This window comes from Schistocerca nitens, chromosome 6 (assembly GCF_023898315.1).
Source record: "Schistocerca nitens isolate TAMUIC-IGC-003100 chromosome 6, iqSchNite1.1, whole genome shotgun sequence".
Classification (NCBI taxonomy): Eukaryota; Metazoa; Arthropoda; class Insecta; order Orthoptera; family Acrididae; genus Schistocerca; species Schistocerca nitens.
In genome coordinates this window covers 456,501,655-456,517,903 of record NC_064619.1, presented here as the reverse complement: position 1 = coordinate 456,517,903, position 16,249 = coordinate 456,501,655, and the positions used below count along the sequence as shown (strand labels likewise).

The 16,249-nt window shown below is 41.4% G+C and overlaps 1 protein-coding gene across 4 annotated transcripts in view; it reads left to right on the top strand.

Moving 5' to 3' along the window:
• Positions 1-16,249, top strand: part of LOC126262598 (neuroglian) — a 101,963-nt gene that overhangs the window by 15,939 nt on the left and 69,775 nt on the right. For all 4 annotated transcript variants that reach the window (XM_049959341.1, XM_049959344.1, XM_049959343.1 and 1 more), the window contains exons 3-5: positions 2,975-3,104; positions 6,451-6,566; positions 7,280-7,473. In XM_049959341.1, the coding sequence (XP_049815298.1) occupies positions 2,975-3,104; positions 6,451-6,566; positions 7,280-7,473 (440 nt within the window). The remainder of the gene's footprint in view (positions 1-2,974; positions 3,105-6,450; positions 6,567-7,279; positions 7,474-16,249) is intronic.

The window sequence follows — 16,249 nt, the reverse complement described above, 5'->3', positions numbered from 1 at the left end:
GAAGCGATGTTCCACTGTATTTACAAACCCAGGGTATAATTTTAATCAGGAAAAGTCATCTTTCAAATAAAATATAATGCATTGTAATATTTTGAACTGTTTCAGACGTAGAATATGGTAACATTTTACCAAAAATTACACATGAAATTTTTCAATTGAGGTGCCAACATTTTGTGGCTGTATCTTGGGCCATGAATTTTTTGACAAAACAAAAAAAATTGCAGTTATTGTTGGTTTCTATGTCTTAAGTTTACTGCAATGAATTAGAGTATTTTACACCAGGTGTGTTTTGCTTCGGTGTGTTTTGCTTTTATTTACAAAGTATCTTCTGTAGTCATTCTGGAAATATGGGTACATGATACTGGTTGTTTTTACATTTTGGTTTTTATAGATTAAAAACTGTTTCTTTATGAAGCTGGTGTGCAATTTACTTGTGGTGTTTCAGCCTCTTGTTCACATATTCTGCAAATGACAGCTTTTCGTTCATTGTTAGCGAAGGCTGAGGTTGAGAAAAAGCTTGTACTCACATTTGTCAATTTTTCACTGGTTTTGAAAGTATTTTTTCTTATGTTACATTGACATTTTTTCCACTCCTCATTCCTTTAGAAATATATGAGGGCAGTTCAATAAGTAATGCAACACATTTTTTTTCTGAAACAGGGGTTGTTTTATTCAGCATTGAAATACACCAGGTTATTCCCCAGTCTTTTATCTACACAACACTATTTTTCAACGTAATCTCCATTCAATGCTACGGCCTTACGCCACCTTGAAATGAGGGCCTGTATGCCTGCACGGTACCATTCCACTGGTCGATGTCGGAGCCAGCGTCGTACTGCATCAATAACTTCTTCATCATCCGCGTAGTGCCTCCCACGGATTGCGTCCTTCATTGGGCCAAACATAGGGAAATCCGACGGTGCGAGATTGGGGCTGTAGGGTGCATGAGGAAGAACAGTCCACTGAAGTTTTGTGAGCTCCTCTCGGGTGTGAAGACTTGTGTGAGGTCCTGCGTTGTCATGAAGAAGGAGAAGTTCGTTCAGATTTTTGTGCCTACGAACACGCTGAAGTCGTTTCTTCAATTTCTGAAGAGTAGCACAATACACTTCAGAGTTGATCGTTTGACCATGGGGAAGGACACCGAACAGAATAACCCCTTCAGCGTCCCAGAAGACTGTAACCATGACTTTACCGGCTGAGGGTATGGCTTTAAACTTTTTCTTGGTAGGGGAGTGGGTGTGGCGCCACTCCATTGATTGCCATTTTGTTTCAGGTTCGAAGTGATGAACCCATGTTTCATCGCCTGTAACAATCTTTGACAAGAAATTGTCACCCTCAGCCACATGACGAGCAAGCAATTCCGCACAGATGGTTCTCCTTTGCTCTTTATGGTGTTCGGTTAGACAACGAGGGACCCAGCGGGAACAAACCTTTGAATATCCCAACTGGTGAACAATTGTGACAGCACTACCAACAGAGGTGTCAAGTTGAGCACTGAGTTGTTTGATGGTGATCCGTCGATCATCTCGAACGAGTGTGTTCGCACGCTCCGCCATTGCAGGAGTCACAGCTGTGCACGGCCGGCCCGCACGCGGGAGATCAGACAGTCTTGCTTGAGCTTGCGGCGATGATGACACACGCTTTGCCCAACGACTCACCGTGCTTTTTTCCACTGCCAGATCACCGTAGACATTCTACAAGCGCCTATGAATATCTGAGATGCCCTGGTTTTCCGCCAAAAGAAACTCGATCACTGCCCGTTGTTTGCAACGCACATCCGTTACAGACGCCATTTTAACAGCTCTGTACAGCGCTGCCACCTGTCGGAAGTCAATGAAACTATACGAGACGAAGCGGGAATGTTTGAAAATATTCCACAAGAAATTTCCGGTTTTTTCAACCAAAATTGGCCGAGAAAAAAAATGTATTGCATTACTTATTGAACTGCCCTCGTAATTGCAGTTACCGTACATATATTCCTCATTCAGCACAGTGTTTATCTTAGTACATTTGATTTTGTGGATAGTTGTGAGCATTGCCAACCTTTGACAGGAATTTGTTTGTATGTGTGTGTGTGTGGGAGGGGGGGGGGGTTGTTTCTTGTGCTGAGTGTGAAACACATGTAAGTGCAGTTCTGTTTCTAAAGTGAGGGGAAATGGAAATAACACCAGTGCTCAGAATGATCACACAAGATGGATTGTAACAGCTGCTGCAGAAAGTGGCTGCGCAAACAAACATAAAAAACAAATGTTTCTTACTTTGTCCTGAATTTTGTGAAATTCTCCTTCCGAATCTGTACACTGCAAGCCACTTTGCAGTTTTAGGCAAGAATATCTGACAGTGTGAAGTAAGTGCCCCCTTTTGGAATTGATGTGTTCTGTACCAAACAAACCTGTACACAGCAACACATCTAAATGATTCCATATACACGTAACATTCATCTAGTGTAATGTATATATTCTGCTAAACTAGCCTCAGGAGTCAGAAACTGCAAGTAAATGTTTTTAATCTCTGAACTCCTTATTTAAATAGGTTTTCATTGGGAAATTGAAGACCTCATAAGGGATCTTAAAAATTTCACTGTAAAAACAAGTTACACCATAATTTAAAAGATTTCTTTTGTTCTCAGATATTAGGTAAGTAAATGAAAAATGGATTTTACTAGAAGACAGTTGCCCAACACATATGCATGTTGTCATAAACCGCAGTTGAGAAAAGGATATTCTTTTCTGTGACCAGATGTTTTTAGAAACATAGCATGTAAAGCAAGAAGTTATATTTTTTCCAATTGGAATTTCACTGCCTAGCTATTTTCGTGATTACCAAAATGACAATGCAAATACATAATGAAAACAGTGACAAAAATGTTGAGTTTAAAGCGTTAAAAAATTATAATGTATCTATTTACTGTTGTTTTAAATTAAGTATTAACACAATAAATACATTTAACATTGTAAAATGTATTTTATTCCAGTCCAGTCCCCACCACAAATCATTAAACAACCGCCAACAGATGAGCTGCTATTTCAGGTAGCTCAACAACAAAATGAAAATGATAAGCCTTTCATCATAGAGTGTGAAGCTGAAGGTGAACCAGCACCTAAGTAAGTCTGCACATTGTACTTTTTCATCCACCCTTTAGCGTTAAACCTACCTGTAGCCATATTGTATGATACAAGTATTTCACACAAGGTGAGTGACAATTTCATCCCTTGGTTGTAAATACCAACGTTCATAACTAATTCTAGGTGTATAGGGTATATCAAAAAGAATCACCCGATTTAAAAAATCATAACTATTATGTTATTTGAGATATGTGCGTGAACAATGTAGTGTTGGAAAGAGCAAACTCTCAAGTTTTACATAGTTCCCAATCGGCAGCAGCACTGTGTGCCCACTTCAGTTCTAGTAAAAATGGTGTCAGGACAACAGAAAACATTTTATGTTCTTCATTTTGTGCAGTGTGGGTCAGTAATAACTTTCAGCATGACTTTCGTACTAGGTATGGTGGGATCCTCCTACAGTACAGAGCATTAAACGATGACATGAACAATTCTGAGAAACAGGTTGTTTGTGTAAAGGCAAATCACCGAACCATCCCCGAGTGTCTGATGCAGACGTTGAACGCATCTGACATAGTTTCACAAGGACTCTGCAGAAATCTGGTCGTCATGTAGCTTGTCACCTACAATGCCCCCCGATGTCCGTCTGCATTGATGTTTACAGATCAAACCATACAAAATTCCGCTATTGCAAGCTCTTCATGAAGGTGACAAACAACAACGTGTGGAGTTCTGTAATTTCATTCTTGGCAAGATGGAGGATGATAGTTTTCTTCCGTGCTTAGTGTTTAGTGACCAGGCAACATTCCATTTAAAGGGAAAGGTGAACCGTCATAATATGTGATGATATGGGGTACGGAACAACCACGTGAAGTTGTACAACATGAGAGGGACTTTCCAAAATTTAATGCGTTTTGTGCAGTTTCAGGGGAAAAGGTGCGTGGTCCATTTTTCTTTGCCGACAACACATATCTGGATACACTTGAGAACCTTCTTTTCCCACAGTTCGAGACGGATTCAAACGACTTCATTTACCGACGGTATGGGGCACCACCACACTGGCATGTGGAAGTGCAGGCATTTTTAAATCAAAACGATTATTGAACGCTGGATTGGTCACACGGGACCAAATGATTCACCCCTACATTGCTGGCCTGCAACGTCACCAGAGCTGACTGTAAGTGATTTTTTTGTGGGAGTTTACAAAAGACTCTGTTTATGTCCCTCTGTTACCAACAATGAATGAACTGAGACATCACATAACGGCATCTGTGAAAGCTGTAGGCCTAACTATGAAGAGGTATAGGGCGTGGGGGAGGAGGAGGAGGGGTGGGGGGGAAGAAACTTCGAGTTTCCCATTCCTCAAAAAATCATTGTATATGTTTATTAGTTTCAGAAATATAGTCGTGCCAAATTAGATGATTCTTTTTGATACACCCCTGTATTGTCAGGTTTACATAGTTCATTTAACACTATTACTGTAGTACATGTATTTCAGTGATAACAGAATTGGAAAATCAGTATTATTTTGTAGTTTCATGTGGTTTTTCTCTTTCACCACTCAGCATTTATAAGACAGTACATTCTCTCGATAGTGCTTTGCAAATTTATTTGCGTAAAACAGTATGAACAAGGTTTGTAGCATCGATGTGTGCGATTTGTGAGGAAATACAAATATAAAGTGAAGCCCCCAGAAGGGGAGGAGGAAGCAAAATGAAACTTCACAGGTTGAGAGGTTATGTGATGTTATTTGAATGCTTACAATATCGAGTTATATTTATAAAGAACTTGGCAGTATGAGCTTGCTTATCGCTATGATGATGACCCCCTGACCTGGATGCATGCACTAATTCGGTTGGGAATTGTGCCATAAAAGCTTTTGTAACCTTTCCTGAGGTAGGCTGGCCCACAACTTTTGTAACTGGTCATTGATATCCTGGCTACAGGCAGTGAGATGGAGTTGATGACTGAGCTAGCCCCACATACTCGGTCTGGGGATCTTGCTGTCCGTGGGAATTCCTCAGTATCATGCAGACATTTCAGAGAGGCCGTGCTCTGAATGAAAAGGCATTGCCCTGTTGAAAAATAGCACCAGAGGGGTAGCACATGAGGATGCAGGATGTCTCTGACATACTGTTGCACTGACAGAGCTCTATTGTTCTCTACCAGCTGTGCCCAAAAGTTGTGCCTGATTGCTCCCCACACTATGATACTGTGAGTAACACTGCTGTTTGTCTCCCAAACAGTAGAAGAAAATGACCTGTACTTAGGTCGCTACCATACTCCCAGCTGTTGGTCATCCAAGGTAGAGCAGAACAGTGTTTCATCACTGAACACAATGTGATGCCATCTATTAGTAGTCACTGCTTCCTTGTCATGGCACCATTCCAAAGACAGCAGTTTATGTGTTTGTGTTAACTTTAGCTTCTGCATGGGATAATAGTAGCCTCCACACAGTTGCTGGTTTCCTACCAATGACGTGGGATGATACAGAATGTTGCGAGGAGTCCAGTACTTGTTTTTGTATGGCAATTACAAAGGTGAAGGGGTTACAATGTGCTTGTTCCACAATATGGTACTCCTCCCTTGTAGCTAACTGGAACTTTGACAGGGAGTATGCCTGCTCTCATATTTCCATTCAGGCCAACACTACACCACTGTCACATCCGAGTGTCCCACAACTGTGAATACTGCACGATTCTACCAGCCAGCCAAATGGAGACCCACAATAAAACTGCTTTCAAATTCTGCCAGGTGCTGATAACACTGTCTCGCTTGAGTACACAGTGTCTGCTTGTCTTTCAGTGGTCAGTAAATATCTGACATAATCCACACCCATTATGTAACCAGGCCTGATAACAGCACTCTGGTTGCCATTCTATCACAGAGTTTTGCAACTCTTAAATAATTTACATACCTGCCAGTGGTGTGAGTTGGTGTGTATGTGCGTATGCATGTGCCAAGTTACATAAAAATTGACATTATCTTCTGAGAGCCTTACTTTCTTTGTCATGGAGTGCACATTGGTTTTCATAAACAGTAATATATAGAAGAGTTTTATCTACACGAGTCTGGAAACTGTACATTGTTCCTAGAAAAAAATTGTTTTGAGTACTGTAAAAATAAGTTACGTAGTCTTGGGGCAACAACGTTTTGCAGCGAAACTGAATTATCCACCTTACACAGACATAGAAAATACATTAAGATTGCAAGTTTATTTGCAGTTTTTTCATGAAGTATTTTTAGAGATAAGTTACTCTGAAAGTATCGACCAGTAGATTGCATAATCCATTTGGTGAATGATATATTCTAAGAAACTGGCAAGACAGTTTTCTCATTATTTAATTGAAATTAAAATACTATTTATGTGATGATCAACACTTTATAGGTATCGATGGATCAAGAATGGAAAACATTTCAACTGGCAGGCTTATGATAATAGAATCTCACAGCAGCCTGGAAGGGGCACCCTGGTTATAACATCACCCAGAGATGAAGATCTAGGTATGTGTGTTGTGTATGTACTTGTTAAATTGGCTACATTAACATGGCTGTCAGGAATGTGTTGCTTAGTATTTTGATATTTTCGTCAAAGTAGAATATGTCTTCAGTGATGACCAAAACAAAGTTTTCATATGATACTGGAAGTCACATAACTACCTCATGTGATCAACATCTGTTCCAAATAATATTTATCAAGAAACAAAGTAGCAAGCATTGTCACAATTATCAGAGAAAAGGCTTTCAGAAGAAACCTCAGTTATACCAAGGTTAATACATATTCTCTCTCCAGAAAATAATGGAGAATTTGTGCCAGTAAGGTAGGTAAATTTGATTGATGTGCAGACGATGTGCCCCTACATGAACAAAGCTTTTTGTTCCCTTTTGCAGTTAATTCTGTTATTTCTGCATGAGAAAAAAACATGTAGTACTTTCCTATGCAAACATTCTACATGTATTAATTTTTGTATCTTCTGTGTTAATAATATCTGTACAAGTTACATGTCATTTTACTTACTTTTGTGACATGCAGTGGACACTGATGGTGACCAAAGAAGCCAAAAGCTGGTTCATGACCAAATAAATATAATTTTTTAGTACATTAGGAGGTGTGAAGATGATTTAAATTTATGGTGTGTTGGCTATAAGTCAAATTGTAAAATTATAATTGCAGAGTCATTACTATATATGTTGTATCTCGTCTCATCTGAATACAGGCCAGTATCAGTGCTTCGCTGAGAATGAATGGGGCACAGCAACATCAAACTCAGTTTTTGTGCGGAAAGCAGAGCTTAATTCTTTTAAAGACGAGCCACCAATTTCTGTTACTGCGCAGGAGGGAGACCCTTTTAAACTCACCTGCCATCCTCCTGATGGATGGCCAAAACCAAATGTATATTGGCTGATACAGGTGTGTTTGCATTCCAGAAATTTTTTATACAACATACTTCATTCGTTCAAATACGTATTTTTAATGAAAATGACACAAGTCGGATGCTTATGATCCAGTGTGTAATTTTGCAATAATTTTGTTTTAATGGACCAAAACTGTGATAATCTTTCTACATATGTTTGCCATAATGTATTTCTCAATTACTTCTTGTTTGTGCTTATGATTTTTAGGCAATGATAATTTTACTTGTATTATTCCTAATCTTTCTCCTTTTGCTGCCACAATAATTTAAAATGGGCTCTTTCTCGCTGTGTATTTGTTATTTTCTGTTCTCCATTATTTGAGGAAATGCTTGTTATTTCAAAAACTGCTGAGCTCTTTATGCCAGTTTTGGTTCTGTGGTCTGCATTGATTTTTATCCTTCTCCATTTCAGATTTTTATATGTATTATAATAACTGAAATTTTTAAGGTAATAGGTCCTACAATTTGAAATAAGTAACTGCAATAATGGAAATTCCAGGTAGGAATGTCAACAATGTAGAAAAAGATAGTTTGCTACTTACCGTAAAGATGACATGTCATGTTGCAGACAGGCACGATTAGAAGGCAGTGACATGTACCTTTCGGCCAAAGCCTTTGTTAGTAAAGAGAGGGGACACACACACACACACACACACACACACACACACACACGAGCAAGCAAGCAAGCATACATGCACACCTTACGCACGCATGACCGCCAACTCCATCATCTCAGGCCTTAATGCAGCGTCATGTAAGACGCAAGCAGCAATCTGGAATGGGAGGGGTAGGGAAAGGGATAGTGATAGTGATAGTAGTAGTAGTAGTAGTGTACGGGTGGGGGGAGAGACAAATGCTGTCCGATAAGAGTGCGTAGGGACTAAACTCAACAGGTGCAGCAACAGGAAGTTGTGAGGCAGGGAGGTGGGGAAAAAAGGAACAAAAAAAGGAGAGGAACGGGGAGAGATGGGCGGATACAGTGACGGAGGGCTACAAATAAACAGGATGGGAAATGAGAATGGGGAGGAGAAGATAGGACATAGGAGGTGGAAACTGTTGGGTGGAGGGTATGGGGACAGTATGTTACATTATTATCACAGGTTGAGGCCAGGATAATTACGGGAGTGGAGAATGTGTTGTAAGGATAACTCCCATCCGTGCAGCTCAGAAAAGCTGGTGATGGAGCGAAGGATCCAGATGGCTTGGGTAGTGAAGCAGCCATTGAAATCAAGCGTGTTAGTTCAGTTGCATGTTGTCCCACAGGATGGTCTACTGTGCTCTTGGCCACAGTTTAGCGGTGGCTGTTCATCCTGATGGACAGCTGGGTGCTAGTCATACCAACGTAAAAAGCTGTGCAATGATTGCAGCAGAGCTGGTAAATGACATGGCTGCTGTAAAAGGTGGCTCGGCCCCTTATGGGGTAGGATGAACCAGTGATAGGACTGGAATAGGAAGTGCCGGGTGGGTGGATTGAGCAGGATTTGCACCTGGGTCTTGCAGAGGAATATAATGCTTGTGGCAAGGGATTTCTGATTGGAGTGGCATAGGGATGGACTAGGATGTTGTGGAGGTTGGGTGGGTGATGGAATGCCACTTTAGGAGAGGTGGGAAGTATCTCAGATAGGATGTCCCTCATTTCAGGGCATGATGATGGGTAACCAAATCCATGGTGAAGGATGTGGTTCAGTTGTTCCAGTCCGGAGTGGTACTGGGTGCCGAAGGGGTACTCCTTTGTGGCTAGTTTATGGGGGTGGTGGGAGGCTTGCGGTAGTGAGGGTAAATGGCACAGGAGATCTGTTTGTGGACTAAGTCTGGGAGATAGTTCCTGTCTGGAAGGCCTTGGTGAGACACTTGGCATATTGAGCAAGGGAGTTTTTGTCACTGCAGATATACCGTCCCCAGATACCCAGGCTATAAGGGAGGGATTTTTTTGGTGAAAGGGATGACAGCTGTCAAAATGCAGGTACAGTTGGTGGGTTTAATGTGGACACAGGTGTGGATGGAGCCATCAGAGAAGAGAATGTAAACATCTAGGAAGGTGGCATGCTGGATTGAGAAGGACCAAGTGAAGCAGATGGGAGAGAAGTTATTGAGGTTGTCAAGGAACGAAGACAGACAATAGAAATTATAAGTATCCTCCCAAGTAAAATGTGTGAGGTAAGTTACTGAGCAATTTCTTTCTTCCAAAATTTCTTGCTCACTCAACAGACAACATGTACAGGGTTATTACAAATGATTGAAGCGATTTCACAGCTCTACAATAACGTTATTATTTGAGATATTTTCACAATGCTTTGCACACATACAAAAACTCAAAAAGTTTTTTTAGGCATTCACAAATGTTCGATATGTGCCCCTTTAGTGATTCGGTAGACATCAAGCCGATAATCAAGTTCCTCCCACACTCGGCGCAGCATGTCTCCATCAATGAGTTCGAAAGCATCATTGATGCGAGCTCGCAGTTCTGGCACGTTTCTTGGTAGAGGAGGTTTAAACACTGAATCTTTCACATAACCCCACAGAAAGAAATCGAATGGGGTTAAGTCGGGAGAGCGTGGAGGCCATGACATGAATTGCTGATCATGATCTCCACCACGACCGATCCATCGGTTTTCCAATCTCCTGTTTAAGAAATGCTGAACATCATGATGGAAGTGCGGTGGAGCACCATCCTGTTGAAAGATGAAGTCGGCCCTGTCGGTCTCCAGTTGTGGCATGAGCCAATTTTCCAGCATGTCCAGATACACGTGTCCTGTAATGTTTTTCTCGCAGAAGAAAAAGGGGCCGTAAACTTTATTTATTTATTTATTTATTTATTTAACCTGGCAAGATTAGGGCCATCAGGCCCTCTCTTACATCTAACCAGGCATTCTACTAATTTTACATTCATATGTTTTAGTAGGCATGTTAAACTACATCTAGTACAAAAATTGAAATAAACAATTAGAAAGGTACACCTGGAAAAATACATACATATAGAGTTTATATTCGTAGATCATAAGTACTGTTATAATTAGACATTATTGAAGAGACAGATTTTAGATAGGAGTGCTGGCAGCAGGGAGTATGAGGGAGACTCATGGTGAAGGGAGGAGAAGAATAGAGAGACATGATGAAACATAATTAAGGAAATATAAAGGAAAAGAAGATTGCGTGGCTAATAGAGATAGATCAAGAGGAAGGCATCTCAGGAGCAAGGTAGGAGACGCTAGCCTTGCTATTTGACAGATGAGAGGATTAGCCTTGTACATTAATTTTGTGGAGAACTTTATGAGGATGATAGTAGGAAATGCTTCAACTTCTTCTTAAAAGCAGCAGGAGATTGAATTTTGCGCAAGTTAAGGGGCAGTTTGTTCCAGAGGCGGACAGCAGCAACTGAGAAGGAGTTTGCAAAAGTTTTTGTTTTGTGAGTGGGCACAGTTAGGATACCAAATAAGAGTGACCTCGTGTTTCGATTATGATGGCATGACAGGTTTTTAATCTCTGAAGCAAGGTACTGGGGTGCTTGCGCGACGAGGAGTCGGTGAAGTAGACATAAGAGTGTGGTAGTCACGCAATTGCCACCCTAGCTCGGAGTATGAAGCACTAACATGATCATATCGGCGAATGTTGCAGGTGTAACGGACACAGGCATTCATGGCTAGCTCTAGCCGTTCGTTTTCACTACTCGTGCCTTGTTGAATCACATCACAATAGTGGAGGTTCGGTAGAACGAGTGCTTGCACGAGCGGGCGTTTCAAGTCCTGTGGAAATATGTTCCGAAACTTTTTGAGAGCATAGAGACAAGCAGAAGTCTTTCGGCACGCTGCGACTGTATTCTCCGTCCAGTTGAGATGCTCATCCAAAGTTACACCCAAGTTCTTCACTGTTTTCTGATATGGTATTGGAGTACCGTCGAGCAGAATAGGAGGTAGCCGTTCACGGAAATCTGAACTTGTTAATTTCTGATGGGTTATTAAGATTACTTGCGTCTTTTTTGCATTTAGTTTAAGCCCCAGGTTTTTCGCCCATGTCACTACTGAAGACAGATCATCATTCATCTGAGCGATTGCAGTGTTTACATCTTCAAGTCTGACGCTTAGGTAGAGCTGGAGGTAGTCGGCATAGAAATGATATTTACAGGAGGACAGAACCGACGAAATATCGTTGACATATAAGGAAAACAAAAGTGGTCCTAAGACTGATCCTTGTGGCACTCCCGAAGAAACATGTTTCCAGGAAGATTTTTCATTTACGCAGACAACACATTGCTGTCTGTCTTTTAAGTAGCTTTCAAACCATCTCATTGCACTGTCAGAGAAATTAAGCTGTTGCATTTTTCTGAGCAATATGTCAAAAGTTAACAGTGTCAAAAGCTTTGCTGAAGTCCAGTAGCGTCAATATTGTTGCCTTTCGATTGTCGATGGCATATTTCAGGTCATCGGTTACTTTAATTAGAGCAGTGTTTGTGCTGTGATGTTTACGGAAACCGGATTGAAATTTGTCATATAGGCTGAATTCATGCAAGTGTTCAGTGATTTGGTCATGAACAGTATACTCAAGTTACTTAAGTGCTTTGGAAACAGCAGGCAGTATGCTAATTGGTCAGTAATCACTGGGCAGTTGCGGGTTTTCGATCTTAGGGATGGGTCGAATTATGCTTCTTTTCCATGCAGTGGGGTATATTCCGTTCACGAGGGAAAAATTAAATATGTCAGTTAAGACAGGTACTAAGATATCGGCAACATTCTTAATCATGGTTATACCGATATTGTCGTTGCCTATTGCATCAGAAGAGATTCTCATTATTGCTTTTCTTGCCGTATTTGTTGTTACATGTTTTAGATGGAAGGTATCATTGTTAGTTATCCTGTTTGGGAATTCTTGTGGACGGTAATTATCAGCCGTGCTGGTATTCAGAGGTGCAGAGAAGAATTCATTTAATTCGTTAGCTGACACATGAAAAGTAGTTTCCGATTTTGCCTTTCCGACCCCCAAGCTACGGAGATTCTTCCATAGAGTCGTGGGCTTCAGATCACTGCATACAAGGGAGTGAGCGTGCCTGATTTTAGCATTGCGAATGCATTGTTTCACTCTGTTCCGTAGCTTTCTATATTCTTCGAAACGCTCGGGTTTCGGATCTGCCTTGAAACGCCTGTCGGCAGCATCCCTATTAGTCATCATTTGACGTAATTCAGCTGTCAGCCATGGAGCAGGAGATTTTCTTACACGGATTGTGCGCACAGGTGCATGTTTGTCATAGAGGGCAGTGAGTTTATCACCAAGTTCATTAATTTTGCCGTCGATTGTAGGTTCTCTGATTATTTGATGCCATGAGATTTCTGAGCAATCGGCTGTTAGAGTGTCAAGGTCAATACATTTCATGTTCCTACAAGTTATGTAACGCGATTTGATCCTTGGGGGCTGCACAGAGTAGGCCAGGAATATTACATCATGTGCTGAGAGGCCAGGGGCCGATGTTTGACCAACATCTCTTACTTTGTCAGTCTGTTTCGTTGCGATTACGTCTATAAGAGTATGACTGTGCGCCGTATGGTGTGTAGGTTGTAATGGAAGAATGTTCATGCTATTGCAACTAAACAGTCTTCTTAGGTTTATTGCGGAGGGAGTGTCTCTTAGCAGGTCTATGTTCAAGTTACCCATTACGATGACGTGTTTGTATTGACACTGAAGTGAATGTAATTCCGACTGGAAGGAACTCATTGAGCTTATTTTTGGCGGCTTGCACACGACGCCAGTCAAGAATTTCCAACTTAGTATATTTATTTCAATGAACATGAATTCAGCCTCGTTTTCTTCAGCAGGATTTGACGTATAAGACTTTCGCTTTGAGATCTGTTCGTATATACGCGCCGACCCCGCCACCTCGCTTTTTTGATCTGTCTGCCCTAAGAAATGTGTACCCTGGGAGATGAATAGATGCAGAGGATATGTGTGGTTTCAACCACGTTTCGGATAAGAGGATTACGTGGTAGTTTAGTTGGTTGAAGAGGAGGCTAAGTTCTTCGTAATGTGCAGGTAAAGACTGGATGTTGCAGTGAGCTGCTAAAAGCTCTGACGCGTTCCGCTGAGCAGCCTGGAGTAGGGTGGCAGACTGGTTTGTCCCTTTGTTAGGCACTACATGCCGCGAGGGGCACTGGCCGCTGCTTCCGCCAATTGACATAACACAGGGGTGTCCGAGATTTTGTGCGCCCTGTTTGTGACTCCGCAAGTGCCGAAAGAAAGGCGACTGCAAGAGATTTCCTGAGATTGCGGGAGTATAGAGAATGGATTAGTGGTATTCGGTGCAAGGAGAATATGACCAAAATAGTGACGGCTGTGTGTCACTGTGTATCCTCTGTCGTAAGAGGAGAAATGTAATTAGCGTACGGTACGAGACAAATTTAATTATTATTGGACGAGGTTTGGTAGCACTTGGTAGTTTTCGTCCCACCCGATGGCTCCTGTCAATGTCTGCCTTGGTCACTTCAACGCCTAATTTTTCAAGCGCAACCTGTATAAGCAGGTTGTCTGTGTCTTCTTCCTTATTTTCTGCTACTCCAAACAGTCGTAGACTATTTTGCCTTTGGTACTGTTCTAACTCGTCTGTTGCGGCAGATAGTTTCACTTCCAACTCTCGTACCTTTTTCTCGTATTCAGACACAGACTTTAAACTGTGAGATTGCACAAAACACGTTAACTGTTGGTGAATTGCGAATTTGCTGCACGAATGCGTGAGGATCCTCTACCGCCCAGATTCGCACATTGTGTGTGTTCACTTCACCATTAAGAAAAAATGTTGCTTCATCACTGAAAACAAGTTTCGCACTGAACGCATCCTCTTCCATGAGCTGTTGCAACCGCGCCGAAAATTCAAAGCGTTTGACTTTGTCATCGGGTGTCAGGGCTTGTAGCAGTTGTAAACGGTAAGGCTTCTGCTTTAGCCTTTTCCGTAAGATTTTCCAAACCGTTGGCTGTGGTATGTTTAGCTCTCTGCTTGCTTTATTCGTCGACTTCCGCGGGCTACGCGTGAAACTTGCCCGCACGCGTTCAACCGTTTCTTCGCTCACTGCAGGCCGACCCGTTGATTTCCCCTTACAGAGGCATCCAGAAGCTTTAAACTGCACATGCCATCGCCGAATGGAGTTAGCAGTTGCTGGATCTTTGTTGAACTTCGTCCTGAAGTGTCGTTGCACTGTTATGACTGACTGATGTGAGTGCATTTCAAGCACGACATACGCTTTCTCGGCTCCTGTCGCCATTTTGTCTCACTGCGCTCTCGAGCGCTCTGGCGGCAGAAACCTGAAGTGCGGCTTCAGCCGAACAAAACTTTATGAGTTTTTCTACGTATCTGTAGTGTGTCGTGACCATATGTCAATGAATGGAGCTACAGTGAATTTATGAAATCGCTTCAATCATTTGTAATAGCCCTGTATTTGTAGCAGAATTACAGCAGAATGCGAATCCTAACTAGGACAAACATGAAATTATGTCAATGTGATCATATTGAGTCAGCCATTCATGACAGCAGCTGTTACTTTCGCTAATATTTCTTTTGAAATAATTGTAGAAATTGACAACAGAAGGCAGCACCAGTTAAGGGGTAGGTCACGAGATCTTTGTACATTGTTCTCATACAAAATGAGCCCAGTTTTCAAGTGATAGGTGGTTGGCGCATCGACAAAATTGTGTCATGATCTGTACTTGGGCAATGTCTTTTTAACATAAAGTTGCAGCCCGGCTTGCTCTCCAAAGTGATAACATGAAATCAAAATTTAAAACTTCACATTTCCTTCACTAGCCTCTGTTGCCACACCATACTGTTCAACTGACTGGATAGAAGCCTTAAATCCATTTAGTGATTTTATATAGGACCAGAATTTTCTTGGGTTCTCTACAAGATATTTGATAAGGTATGACGCTTGTAGTAGTTATATTGATCTTTTTACGTAAGTGTGAATCTCTACTAACTTTTGCCTTTGTCATTTGTGCCTTCTGTTTTGAACCGAGAGTGCAACAGTCTTGTTTCCTCAGCATCTTTCGAATTTCTGTCTGTAATCCACTTGCTCGGCGCGTAGTTCTCCAGAATGTGATTTACAATCCCTTTAAAGTCACCCATAATTCCTCTACATCCATTATAGTGGAACTAAATCATATCCATTCATTGGTTAAGCGGGATGCTAACAACTGCCTACCTGCTCTCTCTAGTAAACATACTCACCTAGCCTTCTTGTTTGTATTATTAACTTTTGTATACAGTGTCACTGTTAAATATTTATCACTAATCCATTTGTCTTTATTGACATTGTCAATAAGGTAAGGCCTGTGTAGCTACAAGTTCTAAAATATTTTCATAGTGTGTGGGCTCTCAAACTAGATGCCCAAGACATCTTTTAGGAACACGTGTCCAAAAGTACTTACCAACACAGCCTGTCTGTACCCACTGCAATGAATCCATAGAGATACCAGTTAATAGTTAAAGTTGTCTCAATCTATTGGGTATTGCTGCACTACTGAATGTAGATTTCCTTTGAATGACTCTGAAACTGTCATAGTGGAATTGGATGGCCAGTAAAACTATCCAGTAATTAACTTAATTTCAGCTAGACCTGTTGTACATGTCCAGATAACTCCACAGTCACACTCATATTTTTGACGCTACAGTGAACACTCCCTCTCCTACAGCCTCTCGTCTTTTTCTCTGACATAATTCAGTGACACACTAAATATTTCAGAGATTTCTACTTTGAGTTTTAGCCAGCCCTCAATCCCAAAATAATTTGAGTGTGACAA